This window comes from Eurosta solidaginis, chromosome 1 (genome assembly GCF_040869045.1).
Source record: "Eurosta solidaginis isolate ZX-2024a chromosome 1, ASM4086904v1, whole genome shotgun sequence".
Taxonomy (NCBI): domain Eukaryota; kingdom Metazoa; phylum Arthropoda; class Insecta; order Diptera; family Tephritidae; genus Eurosta; species Eurosta solidaginis.
Genome location: NC_090319.1, coordinates 65,438,808 through 65,465,455, shown reverse-complemented (window position 1 = coordinate 65,465,455; position 26,648 = coordinate 65,438,808). Strand labels below are relative to the sequence as shown.

The 26,648-nt window shown below is 37.2% G+C and overlaps 1 protein-coding gene across 4 annotated transcripts in view; it reads left to right on the top strand.

Annotated features, from left to right (window-relative positions):
* LOC137233963 (serine proteinase stubble-like) overlaps nucleotides 1-22,584 on the top strand; it is a 35,388-nt gene extending 12,804 nt beyond the window's left edge. For 2 of the 4 annotated variants that reach the window (XM_067757534.1, XM_067757543.1), the window contains exons 3-6: nucleotides 17,351-17,443; nucleotides 17,523-18,981; nucleotides 19,040-19,150; nucleotides 22,411-22,584. In XM_067757534.1, coding sequence (XP_067613635.1) covers nucleotides 17,351-17,443; nucleotides 17,523-18,981; nucleotides 19,040-19,150; nucleotides 22,411-22,438 — 1,691 coding nt within the window. In that variant the 3' untranslated portion in view covers nucleotides 22,439-22,584. Of the gene's footprint in view, nucleotides 1-17,350; nucleotides 17,444-17,518; nucleotides 18,982-19,039; nucleotides 19,151-22,410 lie in introns of all 4 variants that reach the window. The other 2 variants (XM_067757554.1, XM_067757559.1) reach the window with 2 other exon arrangements.
* Nucleotides 22,585-26,648: the final 4,064 nt, after the last annotated feature.

Sequence of the window (26,648 nt, the reverse complement as noted above, 5' to 3'; positions counted from 1 at the left end):
TGTGCAAGGCAAGCAAGAGAAAGGAAAGGAAAGGAAGTGGTGTCAAGGAAAAGTAAGGAAAAAAGAAGTAAGGGAAAGGACGGGAAGAAATTGAAAAAGAAAAGGAGGGGGGAGCAAAGGAAAGATTAGAAGTCAAAAATTGAGTGGACGGTGAGGTGTTAACCGTTTTCATCGACGAGTTACCGAATTGTTACCGGAAAGATATCAATTTACTATCGTTTATCAACGAAAACTGATCGAAAAGCTACCTCTTTGTTATCGGAGTGTTGCGAAATTCGTTATCGATCTGTTATCAATTTGTTATAGACGTGTTTTCCAAAATTTATCGATTTGTTATCAAAACGAAGTTATCGATTTGCTACCGAAAAGCTAGTGGTTTGTTATCGAAATGTTGCCGGCGTGAGTTATGAGTCCGTGTTGGAAGTTGAAATAAAAATATAAGCAGAAGCTTCTTTCAATCTTCGTTTATTTTCAGAACTGACTACATTTTTGTGTTTACTTCTATTTATACTAATTCTAAATATTGTTTGTTCATTGACAAGGTTGTTATTCGAAAGATGTTTACATGTTAAGTATAATGTTATCAAAATGCTTTGTTACTTATGAGACAAACAAGATTATGTTTCTTTGTTTGTTCTTCATTATCTCTTGAAGGGAAAAAGGTTATTGTTATTGTTATTGCTTACAGATATTTTAATTCGTAAACAATAATTATGTGTGTGTTTGGTATGTATATATGTATATATGTATATATCTATCTACTTAGGGTCTAAAGGTGTTAACTCTCCCCTGTGTTGAAAATGAAATGTCCTCATTTCAACAGCTTAGGTTTTGTATTCGTTGTAATTCGGTTAGATAAGCTTATTCGAAGTTTCTTTGGCGGTTAATATTTAATTGCAATTGCCGATAAGCATAAAATTTTATAATTGAGTACGTAATTAAAATTAATATAAATATTGCTATGGTCATATATAAAGTAAATTTCCAAGGATGTTCTTCAATTGGCATTAATAATTTATACATTTTTTGTATGCTAGTAAACTTATAATCTGTTTCGGAGTTTAGAATTCTTAGTACATTGACCATTTCATTCTGGTGAGCATGTATTGCTTTTTTTATTTCTTGTTTGTGATTAACATAAGTTTTATTATCAATTGTTGTATTAAAATTAAATTGGATTAAATGTGGACCATTTATTTTAAGTCCGTTCCATGTGTGTTCATAGTCGATAATAATGTTACCGTCGTCTATTACTCGTAAGGGAATATTATTTTCTTGAATTATATTACAATGTGCTTTTTGTTTTAATAATAAAGGAATGGTACATTTTTCATTTGGTTCTTTTTTACAAATATAAGTCCCTACATAATTTTTACATTTTGATAAGTTGGTGAATTTATTATTACATAAAGCAATTCTATTATAAATCTGATATTTTCCATATTTAAAGGCTAATGGAATAAGATTATACATTTTACATTTTTCGGTTATTACAGGATATTTGTAAATTGTAATAATAGCATCATTAAAGGTACATACGTGTATGTCGGAATATTCTAGTACATTTATTATGGGAATATCATATATTTCGTTTTTTATTACTTGCTGTATATCTCTAAAATTAAGTGTACCAGAGAAGAAATTTCCTGTTTTCGCAAAGTTAATGGTATTTGTAATAGTTAATAATTCGTTATATATTTCTGTAAGTACTGACTGATCAAAAATTTATTCTGGATTTAGTGTTGCTAAAATTTTTTCAAACCTGGAATTTATTTTCCTTTGCTGATTATTATTTTCAATAAGCTGGTTAAGTCCTGTTTTAATTTCTACAAGATCATCGTGATCTGGTATTCCTGTTACGAATTTTAATACTGATCCTAAAAAATTTATGGCACGTTTGGCACGATACTCGGATGGTTTTAACTGTGACTTCAAAGTTATATTTTTTCAATTTATATATTTTTTTCTTCGTTTTGAGTTGAGTCATAACTAGTTAGCACAATTTTTTCATACGGTTCTAATATTATAGATAAGTTCGATATATGGTAAAGGTAGGATGAACTCTCGTAGATATATACACTATCTAACTCTGTAAGAACATATTTCTTACCAGACAAGTCTGTGATCTTATCGCAAAATCCGTAGGTAGCTATTATTAAAATTAGGAAGCCTATTCGTTGCATGGTGTGCTAGTTTTCCTTATACTGTCCTTGTGAATGATTTTTCCCCTCGCTGTTAGGATTGTGTCCCCACGATCTTCTTTTACTTTGTGTTTATTGTACTTTGTTGCAAGTTTATTACGCCGATCTGTTCGGCTATAAATTGTATCACCTGGTTTATATATAATTGTTTTCCTTTTTTTATTATGGTGCCTGAGGAGTTTCTCTTGTTTATCCACAAGTATGTCCTTGATATTAGGATATTTGTCTCGGTTGTAAAAAACTTCTTCGGGTTTATATCCTGTTGTGGAGTGTGTTGACATACGCGAACTTCCCGATATACTCTCTAAGGATGTCGTCAACGCATCGTTGAAATATGGAGGGAGCATTCTGTAACCCAAATGGCATTCTGATAAATTCATACTTTGCGCCGTTGACAGAGAATGCTGTCTTTTCTCGATCAGGTTCTTTAATTAAAATCTGGTAAAACCCTGATTCTAAATCTATTGTGGAAAAAATCTTGGCTTTTCCGAGGTTTTGTATTGTCATATTAATATCTGGAATTGGATATTTGTCAGTAATCGTATGAGAATTTATCTTTTGGAAGTCAACAACCATTCTCCGTTTGGGCTTGCCTTGGTCATCGGTGCCCTTTTTTGGTACAGTCCATATAGGTGAATTATATGGGCTTTTGCTTGGTTGTATTATACCGTCGTTTAAGAGTTTCTCAATTTCTTTCTTGACAAAGTCATGATCGTACATGGGATATGGGTATTGTTTTGTCCATATAGGGTCTTCCGATTCGGTCTTGATAGCTGCTTGTATTGTGGTTGTAAAAGGCAATTTACCATTTGTATTATTATTTCTATTCAGTAGCTCTTCCACCTGATCTTTAAATTGTTCATTATTTATTGTATAATTAATCCTTGGTTCTGCTGCCAGGATCTTCTTCTGATACTTCAAGCTATAGTCAAATAACCTAACTTCTGCCTTCATTTGATGTAATCCCTGTTCTCCGAGTATCATGTCAAAGTCGTTTAATTCCCTTATTTCATAGAACGTTAAATGATGCCCGTACATCGTTATAACTTTTTTAGAATTTACAATTGAGTAACCATGTAAGGTTTTGGTTTTAAATGGTTTTAATTTAATAGATTTTCCTATATTACAATTTATATTAATGTAATTGTTAGTGGAGCCTGTGTCAATTAATAAGGTAACGGGTGTGCCGGTTAGGCCGCATTTTGTTTGTAAGCAATGCAACCCGTTTATTCGCCTAAAAAAGTACTGGCTGTTTCAAATTGTTCTTCATAATTAGGTACGTCCACTGACTCTAGATCTTCTCTATTTAATTGGTTAATTCTTTTGAACTTCCTATCTGGCGGAGAAGTGGCGTTATTGTAGCTAGATGCCCTATCTGTTTTATATACATGGTTTGATTTAAAAGGATTTTGACTTACGGCATTATTGTACTTGGTTGTCTGCATGAATTGTCTGGATTGGTCTATGTCCATTGGAGTAGGTGTGGGTTGTTGTTGTCGCTGTGGTGGTGTTGTTGTTGGTGTTGTTGATTAAAACTACTTGCCTGGTAGTTGTGATTCTGCATCCTTACGTTTGGCTTGTAATATCTTTCCTCTTTATGTTGTGAGTAGGTGTTTCGGTTTGTGCTGTGTTGATGCCGTCTGCTGTTACTTTCTAGTCTGGGCCGTGTCTCGAATTCCGCATTCTCATTTTCGTGAAAAATGGTAGAAGCTATCGCATATGTCGATTCCAAATTTTCTGGGTTATGGCTGTACAATGTACCGCTTGTATATTTGGAGTTTAACCCAAGAATAAACGTCCTTATTGCCTCCTGATTAGCGTATGCTATCATTCCCTTGTGATCATTGGACATCTCATTTTTTGATAGGGCTAAATTAAGTGCCTCAGAAACATCGCTGTGGAATTCTGCAAGGGTTTTTCTACCTTATGTGATTCGCTTCATTTCATCCAGAAGCACATATAGTGGGCGTTGGTCTGCATATGTATAATCCAATCTATTAATGATTGAATAAAAATTCAATTGGGTGTTGTGGTTCGTCAGAACGTTAGCAGCGGGTCCAGTAATTTTTGTGCGCATTATTCCCAGAGCACTGTAATATTTGGAGTGGTCTTGGAAGGTCTTTATAGCTTCCATGAATGTCCACATTTGCGATCTCCATGATCGGTATTGCTCCATATCCCCGTCAAATTTTGGTAGGGATTTGAAAAGCTCAAGGTCGATATCCTTGGCGTCAGTAATATTTAGTTTTACCTCTTCGTACAAAACCAATGCTTCCGGAGCGTTTCGTTGTTCTAGTGAGGCAATTTTCTCCATGAATTCCGTTTTTTGTTGCTGCATCTGGTTCGTCCGTACGGTGAATTGGGCATTTAGTTGGGCCAGTTGTTGTTCCATTGTACACTTATTTATGTTTCTGTGTTCATCGTAGGATTTTTGCTTTTTTCCGCTCCGAAGTCTCCGTAAAGTATCCAGATTTTCACTTCACTTTTTTGTCTCAATTTTTCAGATTTTTTTTTTTATTTTTATTTATCCACCTTTTTCAATAAACGAGTTTTGGAAGTCTTTCTTCCCGTGGATTGATTTTTTCAATAGAAAAAAGGCTTAAGGTTCGGTTGAGCCCCCAGTTATGAGTCCGTGTTGGAAGTTGAAATAAAAATATAAGCAGAAGCTTCTTTCAATCTTCGTTTATTTTCAGAACTGACTACATTTTTGTGTTTACTTCTATTTATACTAATTCTAAATATTGTTTGTTCATTGACAAGATTGTTATTCGAAAGATGTTTACATGTTAAGTATAATGTTATCAAAATGCTTTGTTACTTATGAGACAAACAAGATTATGTTTCTTTGTTTGTTCTTCATTATTTGTTAAAGGGAAAAAGGTTATTGTTACTGTTATTGTTATTGCTTACAGATATTTTAATTCGTAAACAATAATTATGTGTGTGTGTTTAGTATGTATATATGTATATATATATATCTACTTAGGGTCTAAAGGTGTTAACTCGTGCAACCAATTTGTTATCGAAAAACTCATTATCGAAGAGTTATCAAATAGGTATGGATTTGATATCGGAAAGTAATCGATTTTTATCGGATGGTTACCAGTTTCTTATTGGCAAGTTATCGATTTGTTATAGTTGAATAAAACATGTTATAAAACAGATACTGAAAAAAAAGCCGATGACTCGGCGATAGAAAGCCGATAACAAACTGGTAACTCGACGATAATAATTTATATCGATCATAAGCCTATAATAGAACAATATCTTCCGATTTGTTATAGGAATGTTATTGATTTTTTATTGGAGTTTCGATAGCGTGTCATCAATTTGTTATTGGAAAGTTGTCGGTTTGTTATCGAAAAGTTATCAAAAAGTTATGGATTTGATATCGAAGAGTAATCAATTTCTTGTAGAATTGTTATCTACCAGTTTGCTGTCGGCATGTTATCGATTCGCTGTAGATGAATTACGGTTGATGAAATATGTACCGATAAAACTTCAGTATGAACTCGACGGCACATTTGTAATACGTCGATATTAAGCCGATAAGAATAAAAAAGCCGATGATTCGGCGATAATAAACCGATAAAAACCGGTAACTCGACGACAACAGTTCACCATCGATAATAAGTCGATATTTAAACGATAACTTGTCGGTATCGCTAATTCTGATAAGGTCTTTTCGAAAGGTCCGACATTTTTTGTTTCTGGTAAGGCTACCTCTCTAAAAGTGTGTTAGAGTGTAAACAATGCCTGGAAAGAATCGGGACGGAGAAAAGCATACATCTATACTGTGTGCTAGGGAATATATGTCAATGAAAGAGTGGATGAACTAGCTAAAAAGGGCGCATCCCTTGAAGCATGCTCCGTAGACGTCCCAATCAGATTTGGCGAGATTAAGAGAAGGCGCGACCAAGCGGCGTGGGTTCAAGCGCGGGGCTGTAAAGTGTCGAAGATTATGTGTAGGTCTTACAGCCTTAGCCTAACAAAAATGCTTCTATCATTAAAAAGAGAGAACTGTAGACTCATGACGGGTATTCTAACTGGACACTACGTTCTGGCGTCATATGCCTTCAAATTATACTCCAGCAATTAGGAGTGATACAGCTGTTAGAACTAGAAGAAGCAAGTGGCAAAGGTCTTAGAAGGCTTCTGGCTTTTGCCAAGAGAACACAGAATTTTGATAACATAGGTCCTGGGTTTTGATAGGGTTTTGCAGTTTGGTCGTTATATAAACATCTGGGAGCACTACGGACTCATTGAGTCTATGTGAGGTCCTCATGGACAGGCCAGTTCAACCTAACCTAACCTAAGGCTATCTCTATTGTGGTTTAACTTCATTCTTTGAGCGAGCGCTAGTAAACTTAAAAATTTCAGTTTTTAGACGTATGTACGTTTACACATCGAACTTCACGAGTGTTAAGTATCCATGTTTCGAAAAATACTTAATGAGAGTTAGAGATTTTCTTAAGACATTCCATGTTATAGATGAAGAAAGTGGAAGTGTATATCATATCGCTGGAGAGGACTTTTGAAATTTTGTGGATTCTTTCTATACATGTTGAGCAAGAAGAAGAGAAACAAACTGTGTTAATACATTTCCCTATTACATCAATCCCAAACTACATATTTGTGTGTTGGCCTTGTGACGTCATTTTAACCAAATCATAAATGCATGAAATTGGCATTCCCCCATTATCCGCCCGTAAGCAAACGTATCGTGACATAACGCCAGCAGCACCTTTTACACCGTTTACTCTGTAAGTGGTATGCAATTACATGGCTGCCTAGTTACGCATTTTATTACTTAATCACCGAAAAAATACTTTCAATAATTTTCTGTTGTTAATATTTTGCAACTTGTTGTTGTTACACTCAAACTCCTTTTTAGTTCCGCATTTTCCATGTAAATTTTATGGTAGTCGGTTTGCTTGAGCAACAGATCATATCGCATACATCTCTTACACATAAAATTTGGTACTGAAAGTTTACGCATGCGCAAAGAGGCGTAGTTGCTTGCAACACCTTTATTTTTTACTCTGCTTACAATTTAAACATAAATATCGCATGTATTTGTGGTATTCAACTTTTGCAGCTATACAATTTTGTTAATTGCTGTTTTGTAATTTAATACCCAATTGCAAGTCACTGAAAAGAAGTTATCTCGGACACTACTGAACGTATTGGAATACAATTTTCTTTAAAGAAACTTCTTACATTTAGCTCTTTAAAGTTTACTGATACACCAGGCGCTTCGGGATGTACATGCCTGGACATTAGGAGTCTGTATTATCTGTATCTTGTATTAATTACTAGGAAATATAAGGCTCTCAATTGTGTTAGGCCTGATTTGGGAGGGTTTAGCCTACAGTAAGGTACAGCACAAAACATCTAGGAACTATACTATATAGGAGAAAGAGTGAGGAAAGCCTCCGGGACCCTGTATGCATGTACCTTTTCTCCCATAATCTACTATGGGGTCCTTGTTTGGTGAGCAGACACACAAAAAAGTACTTATGTCAAAGGACAAGAGGGGTTTTGCAGATTATCAGTGATTAGCATAGTGGCATGGCATGTCATTCTGCATACCCCGCCTGCAGGCAGCATAGCCATATGGCCATACCAATATAGCTTCATCTACTGTAGGGCGAGCAGACTACATGGCTCCTTGCCTGAGCTTCGAAAGAGACGTTGGGACTGCCATAGAGTTGGAGGGTTAGGGCAAGGAAGCGAAAATTACAGGATACACATGATACCGATGCCTTCATATTAACGGCAGGGCTCATTTCCGATGTTCACTGTGTCGATCTAGAAATAAGTAGATCCTACAGACTATCCTACAGCACACTGTAGTGTCTTTTAGGCAGAAATTGTAGGCGTGAAGAAGACAGCAGAGATTCTGGACAAAACATGCTTCAGCTGCAATCGCGTAATGTAGTTTCGCCTGGGCGCCGATGTTGGGCATTATTCGCATTGTGGTTCCACCAACTTTGAAAATTGTCTCTTCCACCGCCTTGAAGTGGCCCTCAAAAGTTAATTTAGAGTCAATGTGTACTCCTTAATGTTACAAGTAAGGCTTGGATTTTATTTGATAGCCTCTTATGGCTAAGACTATTTCATTTGTAGCTGTGAAATATATATGTACATTGATAGTCAAGCGATGATTAAGGCAATAAACTCACATAGTACCTCATCAAGAAGGGCTTGGAATGCAGAGAAGCATTGGAGAGACTTCGAGGCGGACCATACATCTATACTGGGTTCCCGGTCAAAAAGGGATAGAAGGTAACGAAAATACCGATGAGTTGAGAAAGGAGGGTGCAGCACTCGCTGAATCGAGGGAAGACGGCGTAATCCGGTTAGGAGAAATCAAAAGGAGACATCCATCCATTGATTCATCAAGCAGGAAAAGCGTGGATAGAAGCGCGCAGGTGCAAAATTTATGAGAGCATGTGCAAATTTTTCGACATTAGGCTCACAAAGCTGCTCATATCTTCAAAAAGGGATGGGCATACTAACTGCACACTGCCATCTGGCGTTACATGTAAAGTGAGGCTTCGTCAGTAATAGCAGCTGAAGGAAATGCGAGCTGCTGGACGAAACGGTTGACCACGTCTTTTATTCGTGTCCTGCGCTCGCGTGGTCAAAGCTCCAGCTACTAGTGCACTACCCGCACTTCCTAAAATTCTACCACTGCCGACGTGCAATTTGACAGTATGTAATGCCAGAAGTCAGTGTTCAATCAGATGGCCTATCATGAGCGTACAACTCTCTATTTTTAGTGATAAGAGTAATTTTGTTAGTCTTCGGTGTTAAGCCCGGCACTTGGTCGATTATGGGCACCTCTCGGCTTCTTTTATTCTCGCGCGATGCGATTGGGATTGTATATGCCTAGAGGGATGGCCCTTTTTAGCCAGCTCATCCGCTTTTTCATTACCATCTATTCCATTATTCCCAGGGACCAAACATAGATGTATACTTCTCCCTATACCGATTGTTTCTAGGGATTGCCTACACTCTAACTATACACTCTGACAAATGAAAATTTTGTTATAACATGTAAGGACATAGCGCATGCAGTCTTTTCTTCTGGATATGAAAGAGTTCAATGCAACCTGGTCCAGTGTTGAGAATGGAGTTGGGCCAAAACAAAATTTGGAATTTGACTCTGAAAACATGGTTCACCATGAGTGATTGAGCTTTGGAGTCTACCGGCTCAATGCGAATAAAGCTGATTGTCTCTTCATGTTTCTTCAGATCAAACAGCTGGTGCTTACAGATGTGTGCCCCTATACGACAGAGAAGCTTAGCTTCACTTTTTTATGTAGAGAAGTGTAGTGGTGGTAAATGCAACATAGTTATGAGTGCTTCCCTCAGAGTGAAGCCACAAGTATCTACCCTCCGAGGAACACGGATATTTGGAATGCTGTGCAGCTCCATGTTAATGCTCGTGTGTTGTGCTTTGAGTAACTTTTGGTTCTGAACGCCTTCTAGGAATTCGACTTTGCCATTTTCTAGCCCAACTGCACAATGTTGTAAATATGGCTTCTCCAATGGCAAAGGAGAGTTTGAGGAAGTTTTCCTTACATAACAGCACTAAATGCATCCGAAAGGTTTTTATACCCTAAACCTCTGTGAGTTGCGCTGGGTAACACTCATCACACAAAATAGCGTAGGTAGAATGTCTCCTTGTGGGGTACCTATGAATAAACTTTTATATGACAATTATATTAATAACTGTGTGAAAAATATTAAGAATAATCCTAAAAAGTTCTGGACTTATGTTAAATCTAAAAAAAATGTATCGAGTATTCCCAAAACAGTGTACTACAACAATGTCTCAGCTTCATCAATCAGTGAGGCTGGCCATCTATTTGCGAACTTCTTTTTATCGAACTTTGTATCAGATGAGGACTTGACTGTAAACGACCTAGATGCGTTAATTGTTAGCCTCAACGATAAACCGTGTACTTCTATAGATTTTGGATCTTTGGTATTATCTGCAGTGGATGTCATCGAAGATTTAAAGAGTGTCAAAGACTCTTCTCAGACTGATGTTGACGGGCTTTCCTTGAAACTTTTGAAAAATTGTACCTCGCTGGTAAAACCTCTCATGCTTATTTTTAATCTGTCCCTAGCTTCAGGGGTTTTCACAGATGATTGGAAAAGCACTTCTATTAACCCTATTTTTAAAAGTGGCAATAAAAAGGATATTTTAAATTATAGGCCTATATCCAAGTTGTCGTCTGTTGCCAAGCTATTTGAATGCATTGTAAAAGAGACACTTTATTTTCATGTGAAACATCTAATTTACGCACACCAGCATGGATTTGTGGCAGCACGCTCGACAGTTACGAATCTTTTAGTCTTTACAGAGGATTGCCATTCGTGCTTTCGGAATGGTCTTCAGCTTGATACGATTTATACTGATTTTTCTAAGGCGTTTGACAAAATTTCTCACTTAATCCTCATTGAGAAACTTGCATTCCTGTGTTTTCATTCTAGTATCCTCAAATGGATAAAATCTTATTTACATAACAGGAGTTGCATGGTTGCTATAGATGGGGTATTCTCGGATCCATTCATTGCTACATCTGGCGTGCCACAAGGTAGCATATTAGGTCCTTTATTATTCATCTTGTTTATTAATGATGTTTCTTTTTGTTTCAACTCGTCTAGATTTCTCTTATATGCCGATGATCTTAAAATATATTCTGAAATAAAAGACTCGCGTGATTCATCGGCGCTTCAAAGTGAAATTCTTAGATTATTGCGCTATGAACAGGCTTTATATAAATATTAACAAGCATTTCAAAGTAACTGACTCTAAAATGGTCAAGCCTTTGGATACTTGCTATTGGTTGGTGGACTCGCGTATTTTGATAGTAAATTAATTTTACTACTCATTTAAACTATATAATTACAAATTCTTTTAAAATACTTGCCTTTGTGAAACGCCGCTCTTCTAATTTTTCAGACCCATATACCTATAAGCTTTTGTACTCGGCCTTTGTCCGTTCCAAACTGGAATACGCAGCTGTCATTTGGAGATCATACCATTTAGTCCATATAAATCGGCTGGAGAAAGTCCAAAAGTGCTTTGTTCGTTTTGCCTTACGCTCTCTTAACTTTACTGAACTGATTCCGTCGTACGTTGCTCGTTGTCGATTAATTAGTTTGGTATCGTTATCCGATAGGAGAACGCTGTTATCGGTTACATTTATTATTGATCTTGTCTCTGGCAGCATAGATTGTCCTTCCTTACTTCAGCTAGTTATCTGTAATGTGCCCGGCAGAAATTTACGGAATTTTGTTGTTTTTCGTGTTGGACTTAACAGAACAGTCTATGGCGCCAACGCTCCCTTGAATAGAATTATGTCTCATTACAACTATTTCTCAAATTTTCTGGATTTAGATTTAAGGTGTACCAAATCGGTTATACAGTTCAAACTAAAAACCTATATTTTAAGTAATACTTAATTTACATTAGTTTTACTATATTCTTAAGTGTCTGCTGTATATTAGACATACAAGTAAATAAATAAATAAATAAATATTAACATCTCACGAATCGTGTTTCCACTACTTAGCTCTTCGTCCTCTAAAGAAGAAAATCTATGTGCGAAAAAATGTAAGTTTTGTTATTAAAGTTGTTACTCTTACGGTCCCTGTTCCCTCAGTTGTATCAGCATGTTTAATTGCCCGGATGATTGCTGCAATGGTAGGTAAATCCCCATATTATGTAATTATTACAACAAATAGCAAAAAACCAGAAACCATTCAAGCATCTGCTACAACTAAATGCTCACAAAGAGTGAATTAGGCCCAGTTTATCATTAGTTGGTTAAGCTAAGCTTAAACTAGGTTTGCTTAAACTCTAGTCAAATTTAAACTCCAGTTAAACAACTGAGTAGTTTTTCAGTCACAGTTTAATGCAGCCTTTGGGGTAGCCTTTTTTATACGGCAACATTGGTATTTTATTATCTATATAATTTGTAGATACGATAACTGGATTTTGTTTACCCAACAAACATTTAAAAGATGTGTCTCCAGCGAATTATATATCTAGTTCCGGAGGTGATATCCAACATCATTATTTAATTATTCTTAAACCAGATAGTTCTGATATTGATATCCAAATCCATATAACAGCCTTTTAAAAGGTATATTTGTTTTTGTTGTATTCGAACTTTACTCTTTAAGAATAGCTTCAAAAGTGAGGCTATGGTATTGGTTGGTTTTTGCAGCGTGAGCAAGTCAAAAATAAAGTGCAAGTTCAAGCTATTTAAAAATACATAAAACATTATTGTATTGAAATAAATAAAAATGAATATTGAAGTCAAATGTATTTACTTCATTTTGAAGTAATTTGAGGGTCTTTAGCTTGTTGTGTTTTTTTTTTTTTTTTTTTTTGTTATTTAAAATTTCACCAGTGCCTTTATTAGTGTTTATTTGCACAAATATTTAAATTTAAAATTTTAGCTAAAGGTTTAGTTGGGTTCCTCACCGTTCTCACGTTGGGACTTATATTTTATTATTAGTCAAAATTTTGAGATTCCAAAGTGTTAATATCATCTGCCACTTTCTGCCACTAACTATGTTAATATACGACATTATTTTATCCAGTCGACGATATGCAAATGTAAACTTTTGTGTGTGTTTGTTGTTTTGTTATTGTTATGTATGCAAGATATTTTAATAACTTTAATTTCTTTATTTAATCCTATTAAACATTGTACTTGCGATAGTCACATCTTACCACATCTACTTACTTTTTGTATACATGCGGTGAAATAGGGAGGTTGTGGGTCGGTATGAAGGTATCAACTGCACCAATTTTATGAAAAATTAACTCTCACATATTTATAAAGCTGTGACCAAAGTTTCATGTTTATATCTCTACTGGAAGTATTTTTGGCCACCAACTCCATATAAGACCGACAAGTGTGCTTTGAGAGATTTTCAGAAATGTACAGTTCTCAAATGAATATTGGACATGTTTCTCCAGTATATATCCTACATTGGATATCGAGTTCAGGTTAAGTTGACAAAAAAATCTCCAAGGTGGTACCACCAAAGCCAACATCTATTTATTGTGATAAATAAACACCTAATTGATAGAAGTAATGAAGCGTAATTTATCAAAAATAAATTATAAATATTTATTTGATTTTCGTGAAAATACTGTAGTATTGGAATCTTACACTTGAGACAAGTCAAAGAAACACAACTTGAGAACGATAATTTTTTCAACTTAAGTAATAACATTTTTCGCTTTATAAAAAATTCCGTCTTTTGCTGAGTAAACTATGATTTTGAAGTTTAGCCACTTTTTCGTAACAACTCTTGAGATTTTAGAAGTAAGCTAGTTATCATCATGAGCTCTAATGGTACTCAAGCCCAAATACTTGTTATGTATATTCCACGCCATTACGAACGACCGCAAATGACCTATAGGTTAATTAGAGTTTATCCCTGCCAGATCGGCCGCTTAAGCTCAGCTTAAACTTCAGTTAAAGTAGACTGAAAAACTGCAGAATAAGTTTAAGCGTAGTTTAAATGACAAACTGGGTTGAACTTGTTCTGAAAAACTGGGCCTTATGTTAACTTGCAAGATCTCTTATGAACGAGTTTTTCCAACCGCAATGAGACCGCTGATGAATATGGTATGTATATATGTAGTTGGCTAGACTGCATGCGGCAAGCGTGAAATGATTACAGCAATGGTATTTTATAGCATCTTAGTGCCAGTTAAAGCAATGGTAAGGTGACGTCTCTGATTTCGGAAGTAAATGTGACACTGAAATGTTTGTTGTAAATTAAATGTTGTTTATTATTCCCACTTCCACTTTCGTTTTCATGAAAATTTGCTGCAACAAATTAAAAACTCCGTTTACCATAGATTATGTACCTGAGATTACTGTAGAGTACCGTAGAAAGTGAAAAGTTCATAGAGCGGGAATCACACTAACCCATTGTACTCAAATCTGGAGAAGAGTTGGAGTCATCTTCATACATGTTTCACGAAAATGCTAGCGACAACAGATCCATAGGCCTTAACTCCTTAAGGATGAAAGTCTTTGAAAGCCTTTTGGATATGATTTTGTTCTGTTAACTTTTCTACAAAGTACATAATTCATTTATATTGGAACCGTTATCCCTTGTTTCTGCGATGTGCATCTTCAGTGTCATTTTTCGTTTGGATATCCACAGAAGGGCAGCCCCAAATGGTTCAAAACTGATTCTGTCTCGTACGTGAAGGACAGATCAACATCAACTGTCATTCAAGAACTAATAGGTAGAAAGGTCCATACATTACTAAAAATAGCCTCTGTCAACCTTTCTGGAAGAGAGCGAGCTGTTATATACAACCATGTCTGCAAATAGTCGCAAGCAATGCTAAAAAAAAGATAACATAAACTTACAAGCTTCGGTAACAACTACCCATCGCAACATTGCAGCAAGAAGGAGTTCTCTTTCTGTTTCTGTGGAGGAAAAGTTTAAGTGTTAGGTTAGGTTAGGGTGAACTGGTCGGTACATGAGGACCTCACATAGACTGAATGAGTCCGTAGTGTTACCAGAAGTTTATTTAATGACCAAACTGAAAATTCTATCAAAAACGAGGACCTATGTAATAAAATAACTCCGTCCTCTTGGCAAAAAATAAAAGACTTCTAGGACCTATGCCACTTGCTTCTTCTAGATCTGACAGCTGCATCGTGAGCTTTTTACATCTGCTGTCAGTGACCAAGCCTAATTTAAAGGCATTTGACGCCTGAAGGCAGTGTCCAGTCAGAATACCCGTCATGAGTCTACAGTCCTTCTTTTTTCAATGCAACTTTGGTAGTCTAAGGTTTATAGCCCAGCGCTTGGACCCACGCCTTTCGACAGTTAGCTTAGCTGCAAAATTCATATCGAACGGCTTGGAAAAACAATGCAATGTACAATGTTAAACAGCTGAATAAAGTATAGCGAGCAGCTTTCAGCGAGGTAACAGTTATGTATATTAGGTCGTTCAAGAAGACGCACTAAGCGAACATATTCCTTAACCAGTTACCTTTGGACTTTAACATATGTGAAACAACCGACTGTTTTGCAGTAAGACCTCGTTAGTCTGCCTGTTAGAGCTCAAGATAATGTGGTCGAAGTGGTAACCTCAGCAGACTTTCTGACATGACTCCGACATTAATTTGTACATCCTCGCTGAGTTTGCTTCCTTGATCAGTTTAGGTATCTATTTCAGCCCGTCTTCCTGATTCGGCAGCTTAATTTCCCATTGCATCGGTCAGGGTAGTAAGTAAATGCAAGATGAAGCCTCAAGCATGGCGCTGACAGGAGTTCCTGGTTACGGAAGCATTGAGGACAACGGGAAGGAGTTACATCGAGGAGGACTAAAAAAACAGTCATTCACATTGTCCGTTACGCCTAGCTAGTCATTCCCAAACAGTACCATATAGTCCTGGAACTTCTTTATTGGCTAAATTTAAAGTCAAGTAGCAACTGTTCACAGTTACACATCGTTCACAATCCAAATCTCAGCAACAACAGTATCGTCAAAATTACGATTAATTTCTTATCTTTTCAGGTTCGCTGATGGCACTGTGTTCAAGGATCATTTAGTCTAGCTGCTTATCAGCTAAGCACTATTTAAGTTGACTTCGACGGAGGTGATCACTGGCACTACAGTATGGCGCGTGCTTCAGTCCCTGGAGGATGGTTGAGTTTCTGTGACTCACGCATGCAGCATTTTGGCTTGTCAGTACATGCTGAAATTACGTGATAATTTTTCCCATCCTTCTAGCAAACACAAATCCTGTTGTGGCTTTTGAAATCCTCCTTTGAATGTCTATATCCAAAGCCGCTGCATTAACGTTTTATATCCGTCCGTTGCTTGATGCTAAATGGGACTCGACCCAGGCAAAAAAGTCCTTTTTTAAGAGTTCGATATCACAATTTGCCCCCTCCCCTCAGGTATTCAGATAAGAAAGGTAGTAGGAGCTGCTCATTTCGGAAACCTGTTCGGCTTCAGAACCAATAAGCCAGCCCAGGGAGATGGGATATGTCCCACTTTCTCCATTTAGATAGCTCTTGTGTCGCGACAGCTCTCCAACTGAAGGCAATATCAAGCCAGAACTAGCTTCGAATCGGCGCCTAGCGTTTTCTTCGAGCCCTCATTTAGGTGATCTTTTTTTTATTCTTGGCACTTAAAGAGAAGCTACTTCTGTAAATTATTGGGTCATATTCTTGGACTCATTGGCTTCCAACGCGCACAGATAAACCAAGTATCCTATGGCAAGGGTTTTTGGGTCCATCGTAACGTTTCTTTTCGGCCTCCTAGCCACCTTTGAGTTGGTGCCTGGCACGTAGAGGCATTTTCCGTTGTTGGCTGTCAAAGAGTCTATGCACTTCTACAAGTCTACAAAATTTGCCATATTGGTCCTGGGGCTGTATTAGTATGTGTGAGTTTTAAAATGTACACTTTTTATTCACATAATTTGGTTGAAAAGAAAAATGTACATTTAAAAACTAACAATTACTGAATACAGCCCCTGATTTTCACCATTAAAGCTTACCGGTTGTGATGGAGCAACCGCAGGATACACTCGCTTTCCTATTATTATCAGAAATGGCGATCTCAGTAATTTTTTTTTGCTTTTTTGAATGCTACCTTGTCGCCATTTTACAGGTCGCTAAGGAAGTCCAGAACTCGGCCTGAATATGGAGTTTCCTCAGCCGACTCTGCACCGCCAATTTAAAGGTGCCTTAGCTTCCATGGTTTTAAAAAGGCGGAGATGATGGAATATTAACACCACAGCAATTTCGACTAGCTGTTACCCTGAGGTGGCATAATATCGTCACCGTCAGCATACTTTGCCATAAGGAGCATCGTCATCAGATTCTTATGGGACGCAATTTTGAGGATAGTACCACCGTGGCCCTCCTCTCTCGCCGCTTTTAATTATTTATTGCTTATTTGTATCCTGTAATGATATTTGTAGCTGACAGACCACAAGTCTTTCACTATCCGCCAACTTGTATACGCGGTGTTGGCATGAGTTCAGCCGGCACTATTAATATTATTATCGTAACTCTTACGAAACATGAACATGAACAAGACCTAATGAAATTTTTTTTCTCATTTGCAGTGCTCTCAGTCACATTTCTCTCTCAGTATTATACACAAGCGGCCAGCGTTGACTCAGATGATGACGAGCCAAGGCACTTGACAAACGACCAATGTAAGTTCACAGATAGTAAAATAGCCTAAAGCCTTTTAGTTTAGTATACTGTTTGGATTCACATCTACTTTTAAGGCAGCGTCTTTTTTTCAGTCGCAATCGGACTCACCATTCTCCAAAGGATACGTGATGGCTAAAACTTCGAAACGAGTTGGACGTGTGGAAACAAATAAAGTAAAACAAAATAATCGCCTGAAAGCTGGCGGAGAGTCATCATCTTTAGATTCAGAATCAGATGCTGATTCGGTATCTGAAAGTAGAGATGCCGACTCGGAGGATGACGACGATGATGATGAAGATGAGTACTATGACGATAGCGATGATGAAGAGAGCAGTAGCACAGATAGTAGTAGTGATGAAAATATTCCGCGACTACTCTCTCAATCGGCAATCAATCGCATCTCGGAAACTTTAGGAGCACTTAATACAATGGGACATTTGTTGGTGGATATAACGCGCGGTGGGCAGCATGAACCCAAACCTGAAACGTATCAAGCGTCTGGTGTGGAAAATGAGGTGAATATTGCCACTAGTACTGTTAGTGGGATGAGTACAACAAGCGCTATAACGACTACTAGTACAACGACGGCAGCGCCATCTAGAAAATTTAGTGACGTAAATCCGACAGCTAAGATACTTGCGCCACCGTCACATGAGAGTAATCTCGTAAACGAGCAAAAAATGACCAATTTAAAGACATTAGTTAAGCGCGAGGGAGAAACACAAACGCCAGGGAATCTCATGTTCGTTGAAACCAAAGATACCAACAAGAAGAAGAAGAAAAAGAAGAAGAATCGGAATAAAGTTAAGAAACCAGCAACGGGTGCGGGTAGTCAAACGCAACAACTAGAAAAACTACCCACCACAATGCGACCAAGCACGACTACCCACCCGACAACCACACACTCAATAGATCGTGTTGATCAGTTGCCAGCGACTACTGAAGATGTGATCTGTAAAGACGCCGAAAATTATTGCAAAACACCCAACGGGCGTCCTGGCCGCTGCGAAGATCTGAGTAGCTGTCCCGCTTTATTATTGAACTTAAGCAGTTTACGTGAATCATTGTGTTTCAAAAGCCTTTTTGTACCCGGGGTCTGTTGTCCATTGCCAGAGTCTTCAACTATGCTCACAACACAACGTCCACTAAAGTTGACCACAAAAGCGCCAGTTACTGCGATAGCAACAAAACGTCCAACTACACCACATCCAGCATCATCACCTAGTTTGGTGTTAATACCACAGTTAAAACCCTCAACAACCACCACAACAACAACGACTACACCAAACCCGCTGGGCAATGAGTTAGAACTGCTAGGCAACAATAATATTGTAGATCCAGAAGAGTGTGGACAACAGGAATATTCCTCGGGGCGTATTGTTGGTGGAGTTGAAGCACCGAATGGTCAATGGCCATGGATGGCGGCAATATTTTTGCATGGTCCCAAACGTACAGAGTTCTGGTGTGGTGGCTCGCTTATTGGTTCCAATTATATTTTGACAGCAGCGCATTGTACGAGAGATTCGCGTCAGAAACCGTAAGCTATTTTAATTTTTTCCCATTTGAATACTTTTGAAGTCGGTGTCATATTTTAGTTTTGCAGCGCGACAATTTACTGTACGTTTGGGTGATATCGATTTATCGACCGATGCTGAACCTTCTGCACCAGTTACATTTGCTGTGAAGGAAGTGCGCGCACATGAACGGTAAGTGGTGGAGAACAAACTAAAATTGGCAAATATTCAGGTACTTGTGACTTTTGTTACACCGACTGAAAGATAGGAAGTGGGTTTTGTCGAGGGCTGACGTAGCATTCAGTCAATGCAGGATCGGAAAGGGATACAACGAACTCCAACTGAGTAAGAATACAGTAGTTATTTTTAGAGGTGTGACTCACACCCGACGATGCGAACGATGCAACGAATATTGATAATAATTTTTCGCCTGAGCCTTCGAACAGGGAGGAGACAATAAAAACATCAAACAAAAATGTACCATCAACTCTGTATCAAAGTCCAGATTATTTAAACGAGTTTGATATCGGTACCATTAATAATGAGTTTTTGCGATCTGAAGAAGTCAACGAAATAATTCCGCGAGGTAATCAAAAGTGCCCTTTTATTTTTCCACGTGATTGTCATGACGAGGCATTTCCCACCGCGTTGTTAAACAGAATCTTGCCAAATGGAGAGAAAGAGGAGCGTGACTGGTTAGTGTGGAGTGCCAGTAGCAATGCTTTTTATTGCCTGTCATGTCGTCTGTTAAGCGCCAATATTTTATTTAAATCTACCTAAAATTTGTTGTCCTGGCGGATATTCGAAATTCCAGGTATGGAAGAAGCTATACGATAAACTGCCATCACACGAAAATACTCAAGATCACATTAAATGTTATATTCAATGGCGATCTTTACAAAATCTAATTCAAAAGGAGGCTACAATTGATACACTTATCAATGAACAGCTAATCGCTGAAACTCAAAAGTAGAAAGAAATTTTATATAGAATTTTGGCCACTATTTTATTTTTGGGTGAAAGAGGTCTAGAGTTTAAAGGTGAAAATATATATCATGGAGAACGAAACGATGGACATTTTTTGTGCATCTAAGATCTCATAAGCCAATATGATCCGATACTTAGAGATCATTTGGAGAATGTTAGGATTTCACAACGACAGCACAAACGTTTACAAGTTCACTATCTTTCCCCAGAGATTCAGAACAAGTTTATAGAAATTTGTGCAAAGCATGTGAGGGAAACTATATTAGATCAAGGCAAGAAAGCCAAGTATTTTGCTATCATCGTTAATGCTACGCCTGATGCTAGTCACGTTGAACAGAATACGTTCATTTTGCGCTAACTCCATTTCAATTCGAAAGCAACAAATTTTACGATTCAAGAACGGTTTTTGGCTTTCGTGAATGGTAACCAAAAAACTGGTCAGAAAATCGCTGATCTAATTTGCCATACTCTAGGCAAACATGAAATCCCATTAAAAGATAACGGCGCCAATATGAAAAGAGCTTACAACGGAGCACTACGTCATACTCGAATGCTGATTACTCGCTTTGTGCAACCTACAGTCTCAATTTATGTGATATTGATGCTGCAGAATGTTGTACCGCTGCAATTACTTTCTTCGGAGTTGTACAAAAATGTTTTACTATTTTCAGCAGCAGTCCACAACAATGGGACGTCCTCAAAAAAAATGTACCAAGCTCTCTTCACAGTCTTTCAGACACTAGGTGATCGGCTAGAATTGAGGCAATTAGACCATTCGCAAACCATGTTCCAGGATTAACACAAGCACTAAACTCATTACTTAAGCTTTATTTTACTGCACAAGCATACGGAGATATTACCGGCATTCTCAAGTACATCAACAAGTACGAATGTATCTTGCTGCCCTCAATTTGGTTCAAAATACTGACTACCATTAATGAAAGAAACGTCGTACTCCAAGCTAGAGACGCCACCATAGATGTTGAGGTCCGACATCTGGTTCCCCCCATAAATTAAGAAAACAAAAATTCGGAAACACATTTTTTCAGAAAACATTAGTCAGAACCCTTTTTTCAGAAACAAAAATTCAGAAATCAATATTCAGAAGTCAAAATTCAGAAAGTAATCAGACAGCAAAAAACATAAAATTTTTTGCTGTCTGATTAATTTCTGAATTTTGACTTCTAAAATTTTTTTCAGCCTGGAACACAGCAACGTCGAAGAAGGCGTTATATCCAATCGAATTATGGAATACGTATAATATCACCAAATTGGGTGAAGTCCGTACAACGTCATTCGAAGTGCGTTTGGGACACGCGCTAATATATTTAATTTTATAAATAAAATAAAAAACGAACGTGCAATAACAGAAACAAAACTGCAGCAATTTTCAGCTGGGGCGAGTCATATCGGAAACGCAAGATAAAATATAAGACTTCGTTTTTTGAATATTGTAAATTCATTTGAAAAAGATAAACCCGAAAAGATTTAATTAATTACATGCTTGCTATTGCACACAATTTAAAATTTTAGATTTTAATACTTTTTCTTTATACATAATTCCTTCCAAATAAACGAACGTTTCTGAATTTTGAGAAAAATTTAATGTTTTTCTGTTTGCCTTCTGAAATTTGACTTCTGAATTTTCACTTCTGAAATTTGACTTCTGAGATTTGACTTCTGAGTTTTGACCTCTGAATTTTGTCTTTCTGAAAAAAGGGTTCTGATTAATGTTTTCTGAAATCTGAATATTTGTTTTCTGAATTTATGGGGGGCACCAAGACATCTTGATGCCTTATTAGCTGATTTGAAACAATTTTAAACGAATGCAAAACAGTTGCTATTCAATTGAACATCTCGCCAAAGTTTCCGGACATTCGAAAGAGAAAACCCAAAAAACATTTTGAAGATAATGGAAATGAGATGATTAAGGATGATACAGAGTCTGATTTTAAAAACAATACATTCTTGGTGATCGTGGATTCGGTAATCACTGGCATTACTGAACGATTTGCAGCTATAAGAAATTTAAACGAGACGTTTTCCTTTTTGTGGTAATTTGAAGACATGGATGAAACTACTATTCCGGCGAGTGCAGCAAAATTTGTCGGAAAATACAAGTCGGACGTTTCTCAAAGCTAAGAATGCGAAATAATTCACTTGAAACACATTTACGAAGCAAATTTTGATAATGGTTTGTCACCATTGGAATTGCTAAATGTCATCTACATATGTTCAAAATCTGTATACGATTTTCCCCAACATTTGTGTTGCTTTACGTATCTTTTGCACTATACCTCTCACTGTAGCTAGTGCAGAACATTCTTTCAGCGTCCTTGCAAGAATCAAAAGCTTTCATAGATCGTGTTCACCTCAAGAGCGAATTTAAGGACTTGCCACGGTTTGTGTTGAATCCGTTTTGGTAAGACAGTCAAATTTTAATATTAATTTAAAAAATTTTGCAGCAAAAAAAGCAAGAAAACCACTCTTTGATATCCGAACCATCTATATTGAATAATTAAAATTTATAATCATCATTATATTTATCAGAAATGTACTAAAATGTTACCAAATAACTAGAAAAGATTATTTGAAACAAAATGTGGCTGTTAAAAGAGAATTTTATTTTTACGTTACAATAAAACAGTATAAACAGTAAATACTCTGTGTTAATTTTATTTTTAGCACTTAGTCCAAAAATCATTTAGTTGATGTGGGAAACAATTTTTTTGATGTCATCCATCAATAGTGATTCATGAATGAGACATCATTAATTCAAATTAATGAAATGTATTAGTGGATTTTTTATAGGGTGCTCGTAAATTGTTTAGTCCCGGGGAGTGGGGAGCGCGAGAGCAACTCACTGGGCTTGTTAATATGAACTGATCGGAGTAGTTGAGAACGAACGATGTCGTTGATTACTACTACGGTGAGATGACTGATCTTGCAATCGCAGGGCAGGCGAACTCGGAAGTAGCTGAACAACTTAGGGTGGTCAAGGGCACTAGTAAGCAGCATAAGCAGAAAGTATGGGAAAGGGGGCCAGAGGTGAGAGGTTGTATGATACTAACTGGGCAATGGTAGTAGCAGTGGTGGAACTTGGGGACGGCAAAAGTTGAGTAGCAAATGAGTATGGTAGTATGGTAGAGTCGGGGCAACAGTTAAGTAGCGGTTAAGCAATAGCAGCAGTTAGCTGATGAATCACGTCCCCATAGCGGAGTTGGAGGAATGACAGCGTCGGTGTTGATGGACATGTTACACAGATTGATAGTTCACATTCTCTTTGACTGCTTCTCTCAGTTCGGAAGTCATATTGCATTTGATGAGAATAAGATACTAAACGTAGGTGCTGACATTCTTGTTGCACACCAGCACCACTGTCAAAAGCTGTTTGGTAGGTGTCCAAATTGAGAGCAGAATTGTACTTGTTGGACACGTGCTGTGGACTGAATGGGAAAGTGCACCCTAGAGGTATTTCGGCAGTTCTCTGAGGAAATGCGACGATATACAACCTGAGCCAGTGTATAAAAGGATATTTTAGAGTTTCATTGGAGTATTGGGCTACTTCTGAAGTAAAAGGGCGAACCAGTTCCGAAAAATTATGGTCCAGTTACAAAGCCGGTAGTTAAAAAGCACTTTGATGTCAATAAATAAATCTTCTACATGTAGATAAAAGGAGACTCAACGAAGGTTTTGGGGAGTTTTAAAGATTTTGATCCTTTGCCGGATGGGTACTAAGTCGCGCGAACTGTTTGCTATGACCAGGGCGAACCTCCTGGGTCACATTCGTGAGGTTGATTATTGTTTAGGAGAAGTCATAAATTGCGCTGCCAGCCCCTTGAAAGGGTTACGCTCAACAACCTCTTGAATCCCAATCGATAAGTAACTAGCTATACCCGGCGTACGTTGTAGCGCCCGAGATAGAATGAGTGTTGCGTTATTTTTTCTGTTTTGTTTGTTGATAATTTAGTTTATTGTTTTATAAATTGAATTGAATTTTGTACGCATATTTGGTGGAATTTTCGTTTAAATCCTTTTATTATTGCATCTTATTGTAATTCATATAGGTACGCAATATTTTTGGTTCTTTCGTTCGATGCAAAGATAAACAAATTTTCCAACTCTGGAGCAAGCGACATATAGCTGGCCATGAGAAAAGCATGGACCCTCTAAATTTAATCTTGCAACAGAAAGCGATTGTCCATCTGATTTGTTGATTGTAATTGCAAAAGCAAGGCATACAGGAAACTATAAGAGCTTAAAATTGAATGGAAAATCTGTAGGAATCATTGGGATCCGTGGTATGAGAACGTCTTCACCTTTGCTTTTACCGCTGATGATTGTTGCTTCGATTACATTCGGCATTAATTGCTTAACGCAAAGTCTGGTTCCATTATACAATTTTGGTGGGTCTAAATTCCGAAGAAGCATGATTGGTGAGCCAATTTTCAAAGCTGATATATGCGCAGGCTGGAATGCCTGGTGGTTCTGAAGAGTTTAGAAGTTCAATTTGACAACTCACAATTTGATCTTCATCTGTAGGTATGTCGATCGATTTATATTTCGTCACTTCACCAAGAATTTGGTTTTGAATCCGATCATTGATTTTGTCTACATGATCATTTTTGGGACCTAAGATTGCTCGTTCACATAGCCAAAAAAAAAAATTTATTTTAAATTCTTAATTCTGAAATATGAAAAAACTCCGTCTTGATCGAAGGAACCTATATATTTAGATATGTAGATGTGGATAGGCTGAAGCTAACAAATTTTTTTAAACGGCGGAAGATTACTCAACATCCAAAAGGAATAACAGCCAAACTGAACAATGCAGTCAAACTTTAGGTCTTAAAATAATAAGTTTGTACTGCACCATAGTTCTGAAAAATCCCATTTGTAGGGAAGGTGCCACGCCCCTTTTTCCCAAATTTCACATTTTAATGGAGGTGTTAGGACTTAACGTCATATAGCTCCTTACCAATTTTAATTATCCTTCCATTACTATATCCAGAGATATGCAGTATGATATATTCCATTTGTATGGGGGGTGCCACGCCCCATTTTAGATTTTGGTTATATTTTAAATATCTTGATATAATGAATAATAGCCACTTTTTTCCATATATGTAGGTAGGTGTACCTACATTGCAGTTTTGTACTAAAAACCTGAAGGAAAATAGGTAATATGTTGATCAGAGCTAAGCCAGACGTTATTTTGAGTTTTATAAAACCGTTCCACTGCATTGATTTTCTTTCCGAATAATTGTGGAAAAAATAAGGTTTCTTCAGAAAATTTCTATAAAAATCTACCACCTATTTTTACGTTTGCGTGGTAGAAGTGGTAGAACTTATATTTCAGGAAAAGAGGTGGTAGATCTACCACTTTAGTGGTAGAAGTCCGAACACTGCTCACAGTTGAACTGCACAAAAATTAACGGAACACAAGCGTAGTTTGTATAACAAATACAAAGCAGTAGAAATGTTCAGCCAGCAGCGAAATGTGACATACGTTTGTGTATGTGTGCCGAAGCCCCTCTCATAAACAATGTACAAACCTCGGTGTTTATGTTTACTCTCTTTCGAAAAAATTTGCAACTTAGAAGCACGACACAAATCGAAAAATTTGTATATTTATTCAAAAAATGTTGTACACGTGAAATGATGTCGAGACGCTCGTCACCCAGAGAAAAATTACCACTCATCAGCACAGCTTCCTTTTGGTGCCCATATTGAAGTACTCATTAACATCTTCCATTTGAAACCCATAATGTAAAAATATATCCTAAGGTTATTCTCATCCACGTTTTGGGCAATATCTCGAGGCCCTAGTCACCCAGATGTATGAAAATTTCCCTATGCTAAAGAACTCATCAACAGCTTTCTTTGATATCCATATTGTATAAACACATTCTAGGGGTATCTGGGTCTATCTTTTGGCCTATATCTCGAGACTCTAGTCAACCAGGGGTACGAAAGGTAACCCATATTAACCTTCATTTGATACCCATATTATACAAACACATCGTAGGGTTATCCGGGTCCACGTTTTGACCTATATCTCAAGACCCTAAACAATTTAAAAAATTTTTTTTTTGCTAAAAACCTTCCCCTATTTGATCCCTATAATATGAAAAGAGAACGAATAAAATTGGCCTCCAATCGGTCGCAAAACATGGACAGGAACGAACCTCATTTCATTTTTATATATATAGACTAGCGTGTACCCTCGCCCGCTTCGCTAGGCAATAAATTCAATGATTTGCTGAAAGAGAATAAAATTAATACGAAACAAAGCAAATTCTTTGATACAATTTCATTCGAACTTTATTGTAACACTTTTTGGTAGACAACGTTTTTGCTTTTTCCATCTTTCGCGTAAATGAATAAAGACGATGGTTTGCCTACTCGTGAGCAAGCTACATTCAATTGTCCATGAGAAAAAATTGGGTATTCTAAATTAATACCGCACATTTGTAGAGACTGTCCTTGCGCCTTATTGATTGTCATAGCGAAGGCAAGGCGTTTGAAATCGAATGGTAAGTCCGTCGGAATCAGTGGAATTCTGGCTATCAAAACGTCTTCTCCTTTGTACTTCCCTTTCAAAATTGTTGCTTCGATAACGTTACCCATTAGCTTCTTCACAGCGGGTCTGGCAACGTTGCAAAGTCGTGTCACATTAATGTTGCGCAGCATAATAATCGGT